This window comes from Amblyomma maculatum, chromosome 6 (genome assembly GCF_055883805.1).
Source record: "Amblyomma maculatum isolate TAMU_Amacu chromosome 6, ASM5588380v1, whole genome shotgun sequence".
Classification (NCBI taxonomy): domain Eukaryota; kingdom Metazoa; phylum Arthropoda; class Arachnida; order Ixodida; family Ixodidae; genus Amblyomma; species Amblyomma maculatum.
Window position 1 is genome coordinate 14827149 of NC_139349.1, and position 9722 is coordinate 14836870.

The 9722-nt window shown below is 44.9% G+C and overlaps 1 protein-coding gene across 1 annotated transcript in view; it reads right to left on the minus strand.

Annotated features, from left to right (window-relative positions):
• Window positions 1–4407: 4407 nt before the first annotated feature.
• LOC146185135 (trans-1,2-dihydrobenzene-1,2-diol dehydrogenase-like) overlaps window positions 4408–9722 on the minus strand; it is a 10022-nt gene continuing 4707 nt past the window's right edge. Inside the window, exons 3-7 of the mRNA XM_084605478.1 lie at window positions 9299–9462; window positions 8393–8645; window positions 7208–7332; window positions 6260–6410; window positions 4408–4748 (exon numbers count right to left, since the gene is read on the minus strand). Of these exons, the coding sequence (XP_084461604.1) occupies window positions 4654–4748; window positions 6260–6410; window positions 7208–7332; window positions 8393–8645; window positions 9299–9462 (788 nt within the window). The 3' untranslated portion in view covers window positions 4408–4653. The remainder of the gene's footprint in view (window positions 4749–6259; window positions 6411–7207; window positions 7333–8392; window positions 8646–9298; window positions 9463–9722) is intronic.

Below are 9722 nucleotides of genomic sequence, written 5' to 3' on the forward strand. Positions count from 1 at the left end.
CTTTTGATTACCACTAGAATGTCAGTAACTGTAGGTATTTCTCTGACCCACTCTGCATGCTTCTTATTCCTAATGTTACACCTACCATTTTTCGTTCCATAGCCCCCCGCGTTGTCCTCAACTTAGGTAGAACCCTCTTGGTTAGCCTCCACGTTTCAGCCCCATTGGTTGGTACAGGTAAGATGCGACTGTTGTAGACTTTCGTCTCGAGCGATACCGGTAAGCTGCTAGTCATACTCTGCGACTGCTTGCCAAATGCGCTCCATCCCAATCTTATTCTTCTTGTTATTTCCCTTTCATGATCCGGATCTGCCGTTACTAACTGTCCTAAGTAGACATATTCGCCTACTACTTCCAGCGCTTCTGTACCTAACGTAAACTGCTGTTCCTTCCCGAGGCTGTTGAACATCTTCTGCATATTGATTTTCAACTCTACCCTTCTACTTTTCCTCTGTAGACCACCAATCATTCTTTGCAGTTCATCCCCCGAGTTACTTAGCAAGGCGATGTCATCAGCAAATCGCAGATTACTCAGGTATTCTCCACCTACCCTTATCCCTAACATCTCCTATTCCAAGTCTCTGAATACTTCCTCTATGCAAGCTGTGAATAGTACTGGGGAGATCGTGTCTACTTGCCTAACACCTTTCTTTATGGGAATTTTGTTACTTTATTTATGCAGAACTATGGTTGGTGTGCAGCCACAATATATATCTTCCAGACCTTTCATGTACGGCTCGTCTACACCCTGAGTTTGCAATGCCTGTATGACCGCCGAGGTTTCTACTGAGTCAAATGCTTTTTCGTGATTAATGAATGCTATATATAAGCAGTGATTATAGTTCGAGCATTTTTCTATCACCTGATTGTAGGTATGGATATGATCGATAGTAGAGTACCCTTTCCGAAAACCTGCTTGATCCTTTGCTTGATTGCAGTCTAAGGTTGTCCTGATTATATTAGCGATTACCTTAGTAAATACCTTACACGTAACAGACATTAAGCTGATTGGTCGGTAATTTTCAGGTCCTTATCATCCCCTTTCTTATGAATTAGGATAATGTTTGCGTTCTTCCATGGTTCCGGTACTGTCGACACCAGGCACTGCATATACAGGGTGGCCAGTTTTTCTGGCACGATAGCCCCCTCGTCCTTCAACAAATCTATAGTTATCTGATCCTCTCCAGCTGCTTTTTCCCTTTTCATACTTTTTTTTGCTTTCTTAACTTCGTACTTCGTTACTGGTGGAACGTTAGACTATTTTCTCCTACCGCCAATCTCATTACTTTCCTTATTACTTTGGCTACTGTAGAGATCAGCATAGAACTCATCGGCTACTTTGACTATTTTATCCATGGTGATGGTGAGGGTGATGATGGCTGTCCTCTTTAACGGGTCGCTTCCGCTTGTCGTCGTGGCGGAGCCAAAAAAGAAAACAAAAATATAGAAAATGGTGATGGTGAAGGTGATATTGCCCGCCCTGTCCCTTATCGCATACATCTGGTTTTTGCCTATGTTCAATTTCTTCTTCACCGCTTTAAGTCTTCTCCCGTATTTTACAGCATGATAATTGTTTTCCATGTTATACTTCCTTATATCGGCCACTTTGCGCTTATTCATTAGCTTTGATATCTCTGCCAATTCTAACTGGTCTGTTGGATTGGAAGCTTTCATACTCTGGCGCTTCTTAATCAAATCAAGTTTACGTTAATGTAGAAATACGGGCTAGTTGGCCTTAATAAGTAAAATGCATATTTTCTCAGTAAAAAAATAAAACAGAACGGAAGAAAGAGACAGACAAGGACGAATGCTGAGCTTCAACTCATGGTTTATTGGAAGGGACATCAATATATACAGGAAAAATGTGACTCGCAATTTCTTAAGCGCATGCCCCAAACCTTAGCCTCCGCTTTATTGAACAGTTTGGAACCTCAGCAGATTCACCTATGCTCACGTGACATTCTAATCTAAAAAAAAAAAAAAAATCCAGCTCTTTGAATGACAACAAAATCGAAGCACTACTGATACACTTATCACTTTGTGAATTTCAAAGGCCTCGAAGATTTTCCTGCTCATCTGCTGCTTGAAGCTGCGCAGCACGTGTGTTGCTAAACGCTGTAGTGCACGATGGTCTGGTAAGGCTAGGGTACCGGCTGCAATGTAAGGCCAAGTGGCTACTTTTTACACGGGGACCCGACTGCTCTTCGGTGCTCTCTCAATCTGTCTTTTATACATCTGCCAGTCTGTCCGATGTAGGTTTTCTCACATGACAGACGGATCTTGTATACGACCCCCGCCCTACAGGGGACGACGCAGGTGTCATGCTTCTTCGTGCACGTGTCAATGCCACTCTTTTGCCCATTTACCTTAAGGCAAAGCAGCGACAACTTTTCAGGGGCAGAGAAGACGACAGGGACGCCGTACGTTTCTGCAACCTTCTTCCGGCAGTGAGAGAACCTATGGATATAGGGAACGGCAACAGGCCTTGCTGAGGCTCGCTTTGCGCTGTGCTTGGAGCACGTAATTTCCAAAAGCGCATGTTTTGGAGCAAGGTAACCAAACTTGTTGAGCCAATTCGTCGATAGTGATCGCTTTTTAGAAATTCTATAAATGGATATGATTTTTACTAATCGCCGGCTAAAAATCTGTTTGAAAGTAGGCGTCTGTTGTCGTTAAAAACTTAACTATTTTTTCTCACACATTTTATCTTCACCAATGAAGGGATACATGGCGAAAATTGGTGACGGGAAAAAAGGTTGCACAGCAGTAGCTTGACAACGCTCCGGCCACCCAGACAACAGTGACATGCTGTTGGGTAATAATATTTTCTTCTGCGATTGCAGACAGAAAACTCATTACATTTTCATATATCAATTCAAAATACAAACATTGCATAATTGTACTTAAAGTATACATTGCATATTATAAAATGAATAAAATAAATATCATAGGCTGATTCTCCAAGAGAGAGAGAAAAAGAAAGGATAGAAATACTGTTGTAATCTTTGGGGCCAGATGATTAGATAAATATTTCTAAGATATGCTTTTGCTCAGTTCCATTATGGTTATGTTTTCTTTGTGAAGTCACTTAAGTGTGTTTGTAAGTTTGTGAGCACTTCGTTGACGGCCATAGTTAGTGCGCGAGAAAGGAATTTTTCATGGTGGGGGGTTGATGGCGATGAGGATAAGTATAATGCTGCTTGTGTAGATTAGCGAGTGTGAGAAAAGAATCTAGCTTTTCGTGTACCGCTCTAGAGTAATGTCTTAAGAGTTTGCGCTTGTACATATTGTCAGCCTTACTATTTATTTTTCAGGAAAAGAATTTCAGTATGCTCATATAACGGTACAAATTGCATTGCTCGAACTGCTTTCTATCCCAGCGAGATTAGTCTGTTCACATTTTGTGAAGTGGCTTCTCCCCCTACCAGGGTGCAGTAGCTAAGATTGCAGTTTAACAAGGCGTTATACAATAGCTTTCTAATTTTTCCTGGAAATAAAAGTCGATTTCTATTCAAGGTATACCTACCAGTTTTCGCACTTTGGTAGAAAACGTGGTCAACGTGTGAATTCCGAAGCATGTATTCGGAAAAAACAACGCCAAGTATCAGTAATTATTTAATCAACGTGCTATTTAACACCACTCTTCTATTTTCTGATGTGCGCTAACTTGGTATAATCGTGCTGCAGAAGCCATCTTGAAATTCTAAAAGCCTATCTTTAAGTGCCAATTGAAGCTTCCTTGAAACACCCGGGACCCTATTCTAGACAATTCGTCATTTTGATCAAATTGTGACGCACGTGTGACGTATGCAGTAGGATGGTACCATGCAGGTTACGTAAGCACATAATCGCGTTACGCATTCTGGAGAAAAATATAAAAAAACGATTAAAAAAAAAGCGCTGTCGTCAGCTATACTGTATATTGGCGCCAAGTACGAAAAACCAGCGAAAAACGGCGATGCTCTAGGAACCGCGCCACAGCGGTGCATTCCACGATTCGAACGCCTCGGTTTTGCAGCGAGGGCAAGTGAAATATGTTGCGGTGTTGCCGCCTCAGTGTACCATGACATTCTTGTGGTTGCACTTTCGGCAGCAGCTGTGCACGAAGGAGCTGAGTGAGTTTACGAGAGGCGAGGAGCTTTACATTTTGAAGAGCAAGAGTAGCAACGGAATATTCGCAGTGGCCTGGCGTAGACTGGGAGTGGTCTCATAAGCACCGATAATTTCTCACGTCCACTTATCAGCAGAATTTGAATGCAGAAACTAACATGTTTAAGGACTATCCGTGAACAGAAAGAATCAACATATTTGCGAAGTAGATCCAGCACTGGCGAAGGGGTGCCCACGCGGCCGGCGGCCTCCCTGCCGTATATACCTTCTCCCCCCCCCCCCCCCCCCCCCCTCGAACTTTTTATATTTGCCATTAAGAAAGCATAATTAGCTTCGCTAAAAATTTGTTTGCAAAGCCACGTCATTTTGACGCCACCGCAAAAAGCTATTTCGACATCTTAAAATTTCGCGCCACAATTTGAAACACGTGACTTTTCTGATAACCAATCAGAAAAACAATATGGCGCCGAACAGCGGCCATGCGTGTGTCGAGAATTGGGCCCGCCGGTATAATTTTTCAACAGACCGCATACAATCGCTGATTCAGAGAATCCTATGAAGCTGGAGGAGAATTTCGTCTAGCATAGACGCGATGAGAACCGAATCCTTGTGAGGCATCAGTTTACTTTCCTTGAGTCCTGCAAATAAAAAGTATCCAAATAAGAATATGAGCTTGTCAAGATGCTGGTGGCCATTATAGGCTTAAGCAAGCCAACTATGGGCGTGAACTAGTCACCTCTGTTTCTCGCAAAAAAAAAAGAAAAAAAAAAAGATCAACTGGTTACTACGTAAAATAAAATAAAAAACAAACGAACAGCGCCGCGACTTGAGACAAACAGAGGAAGAAAATAACGGACAAGCACTGCCTACTATGCATGCCGATCATGTATGCCTCATGCATGCTGGTCAGAAAGGAGGCACCCTTGGAAGCACTGGTTCGCGTTAGCCACCACTAAAAAGAATAGGCAAACGATGCTGAAAAAATAGGCCTTAACTCCAGAATTCTAACCCTGTGGAAAAATTGCAGTCACACAGTACATTAAAAATAAATATCCTCACATCCTGAAACAGCACTGATACAATGAAAACGGGCAAATGACACAAAATGTAGTAACAAATTCAAACATTCTTCCTCTTTGCGAAAATCTCATGGCTATAAGCGCAAGCATATGGCATGAAAGAGCACTGCAGGTGCGTCAAGAACTGCTTGATCCTCTCACTAGGCTTTTTGTTCCAGCGGTGCAGTCTTCACAGCAGACTTCATCGCAGGTTGCATATGAAGGCACCTGGGTTCTGATGCGTTGAGACTTGCGAGCTTGTCTTCCTTGTGGTCAGACCAGTCGTGCTCGACACATTTTATATTGCCGCGAAGCTTTGGGACGTTTATTTGTCCCTGCACACTCCGCTGGCATGCGCCGTTAATATTCTGTGACACGAGAAGACATTCGCTTTCTTTAGCATCTTACTGCTTTTCATCTGGAAACTCCGTTACCTTTATCCATTGTTATTTTAAACAGCGCGAATAGGAAGACACAGGACAAGATACAGGGAAGCCACAGAACAAGCACTGTTCTGTGGCTTCCTTGTATCTTGTCCTGTGTCTTCCTGTTCGCGCTGTTTAAATTAACAATGAATGTTTATTAACTCGCCCAACAAGGTGTCTTGGTTCGTTACCTTTAAATTAAGCACTACCGAAAGTGTTATCAATTCGGTTTTCCGCCATCGAACTGTTTCGGCCTACGGGCATACGATTATTTATTACAATTTTAAGTCAATCTGCTCCAATACTTGCCGCTACACGGTGACATATACGGCGTCCCTCGTGGTACGTTAACTGGATAGTGTTGTTGCCTGAGGGACGTCTACTCCCGATGCGGCTCTTTTCTCGTTCGACCCACGCAAAAAGTTTAAACGGACAACCCTTCAGCAGGTGTTTCAGCACAAGTGCTTGTTTTCCTCAAGGGCACGTGGCCCTACACTCATGCAGAAACGTCGGCGACACAAAGAGGCAACGGCCACTCTTCTGCTCCATCTTCTGCTGACCTCAAGCTTTTAACGCCTTCTGGTAAAGTTGCAAGCCATTTTAGTAAAATTTACAAAAGTTGGGGCCTGTGATAGCAATGTTTAAGAAGTTACGTCGGCCTTTTACCTCGAATCAAGCAGCTTCTGACTTCTTCGGCTTCGTAGCGCAGTCCCGAACTGAATTCGTAGTTCAGAGGCATGGACACAGGCGGAAACGGAAGGTCTACCCTTCCAGAAGGCGTCTCCAAACCAGGCGGAGAAGCACTCGGTGGGCCCAGCTCCGAAGCCATGGAACGAAATATATTGATCTCAACAAAGAAATTCTCTGCGTTGTTTCTGAACTAAGCAATAAAGTACACCGCCAAAATCGAGAGGGAACCTCGAAACGTAGTTAGTCGTTAGTCTGCCCAGCATATCTTCAATTTGAAACATCCGCTTTTCTCACAAGTGTTGTACGCGCCGTTACTGCAGCACATTTTCAATGACTCGCTGGGCACTTGCTGACGCTTCCAAACGTACAACGGCAAGCACATGTCGTGCACTTGCAGCCTGCTACCGCATCATCGTGGTGCCCTTGGCAGTTACCGGCAATAACCGCCCGTGTACACGCGCTTTCGTGCCACACGTACACAAAAAAGCCGCGGTCGTTTCTGGGATAATTAAAGGTCTAGAACGGATTGCGGGCTGTGTGTTGAGCGTAATCATCTCCTAAGCGTAATGCTTACGCAGGTGCCGCCAGTTCCACTTCCCAGTACTCCGCTTTATCGCAAACTGTCTCGATACAAAGGTATCCCGTATCCCCAGTTACCGACAGGCAGTTGCACCTCGTCACAGAAACAGGCAAAGCATCCACGTAGCTCCGTAACTGTAGCTTGCGAGCAAACCCTAACCTTTGTCTCCACAAATCAGAAATGCACTTCGTTTCTTAACCTAGACTCTTATGAATGCTCATTAGTCTTTTGTTGTGAAATTAAATAGAACACTGTAGATGCGTACTTTTTCCTCTGCCTATGTTCACTCCCTTATCCAGAAATGCTCGCCGGAATGGCTTTTTTTTTTTTTCGGTATCGCTTACCGTAATGATGCCTTTCGTTCCGACGATTTCCGCAATAGATGGCATGTGAAATACGGAGGACATTGCAAATGTGGCCAGACGTCCGCCATTGAACTCCATTGTACCAGCAACGACAGTGTCCACACCTGCGAGTACAGAGAAATTAAGAGGACACTTAAGCTCCACCTTTAAGAGTATGGCGGGGAAACGTTAATCGCTCCCATTTGACGGCTTCCCTTGCGGATTCCCTCGAACGTCTCTCCACTCCCTCAAACACTAATCACTCAGTTAGTTCTTCGAGAGAACACATATCTTAGGGGCCGGTTGCTGGATTGCACTTTGAGAGCGAACCTAGAGTGGAGAGGTAAAAACCGCATCTCCGAATTTAGAGGCGAGAGTAGAGGGTGAGAGGAAGCAGGTGGCTTAGTGGCTCGGCTCCAACCAAGAAGTACGAAGGAGCCTGCGTGGCTTAGGAGTATAGCGTGTCTGATTATGGTTGCAAGGGTCCTGGTGGGTTGGATTTTTATCAGCATTCCATGTGAAAGACGCCCGATTTGAAAGCCGCTGCTAACTCCGCCATGTCGTGCGGCGATGTCTCACAACTCGCCATCCAGTCACATGTCCTGATTTGTCACCTGCCAGAGTCAGGTCCGTGATTCTTTGCTTACAGCGCCGACGCCGACAACGCCGACAGCGCCGACACTGGCTCTTCTGGATAAGGGTTTCTAACGCTATTGTGTTGAAAGTGTACTACTGCTGTTATTCGAAGCATTGCTTAAGATGAAGAAAACTGCAAAATACTGAAAATGGACCGTAAATAGAAAAGGAAGGAATTAACCTTAAGGCTTGGAGATATTGCGTAACGCTAAACACAAAAGACATGGACAGATGAAAAACAAGTGGACACACCAACTTGAGCGAAAACCTGATACTAAAATCACTCACTGTTCAGGAGGAATATAAACGAGTTCTTTCCTTTTCGATATCGCTCATTATTTCCCAGTTCATAGTCAGCGAAGCCAGAGAACTAATCCATTTTAAACTGTTGGTTTGTTTCCTAGTTTCCGTTTACATACGCGCTCCATCTTTAGCGGGATCAACACTCTCAGGCATCATGTCATGCCGGCTGCTTTGCGTACAGCCGATGGCAATAAAAATAGCGAGAATCACACTGGCACTTCAGTTTTCACGGTACGCCCACACGACCTTCGCTGTTGAAGTCTCCTCTTGCCGTGATCCTGAGAGGAAGCTCCGGGCCAAGCACTTGCAGAGCCAGATTAGCGCAATAGGTACCCATGGTGAGCACCACGGATCCTCCCAGATCCCTGCGGAAGACCCTTTCCAGGCCATGCATTGGGTAACCAACGGTGACGTGCATGTAGCGGGGCACGCCGACGGCGTTCTGCTCAAGCTCATCCAGCATCCGCCGGTACGCCGGCACGAAACGAGTCCACAGCGCCTGCGGTCAACGCGTTGCCACTCGTTATTGAACTTGCATCGTACCGCTGGAGGCTACATCCGAGAGCGTACTGCTTACCTCACATTAAGGCATGCAAGTGCCTGCTACGAGCAAGAAAAAAAAGAAAGGTTTTGTAAAGAGAAAAAAATTGCTCGTAGAATGTCGGCCCTGCTTTCAAATCAAAATCAGTTATTAGAGCAACCTTTTAACACCCTAAAAAGTTTGCTGAAATGAGAAGCTCTAGTCAGCCTCTTATATTTATGTTTGTGGGGTTTAACGTCTCGAAGCTAGTCATACTGCAAGGAACGCCGTAGTGAATGAAGGACGCCAAAAATTTCGGACACCTGGTGTTCCATAATGTTCGCTGACATCGCAAAGCACATGGACGCTTTGCTTTTTACATGCATCGAAAAGCGGCTGCCCCGGACGGGATCCAAATCGCGTCCTCGGGTTCAGCAGTCGAGTGCCTTAACACCGCGGCGGCGCTTTGCCCCTTCCACAGTTGCGCCACGAGTGATGATGCAACGTAGTTAGGTTGCTATAACGTGCTATAACGCATATGGTGTATAATGCTGTGGCAAGAGTTACTATCCTCAGACAAACTGAGGTTAGACGGAAAGCCTTAGTTGTGGATTACGCGGAAAGCAACAAACCTCCATAAGGAAGAGCCCTTTGTCCCTCGCAAGTTCGCATAGGGACTCTGTGTCTCTACGGCAGCTGGTGAGGGGCTTTTCGCAGAGCACGTGCTTTCCGCCTTCCAGCAGCATGCAAGCGGTGGCGTAGTGGTCGGGATGCAGGACGCCCACGTATGCCACATCTAGAGGATAAGGAAACAGCTTGAGAAGAGAGGTACAATACCGTTGAATTGAAGGAAATAAAAGCATCACTGTTCCTCTTTCATGAAAAATAAAACATACCTCTTGCGACCGATGCACTCAACGATATATGGAGCCAGGAAAGGCTAGAGAACTGACCGATGGAAATGCCAATTTTGTTAATCATTCAAGCTATATATACTAATGCTCATATTTCTACACTGGTCTTGAGGCCCCTTCTAACTCTAAACTGTGAAGTGTA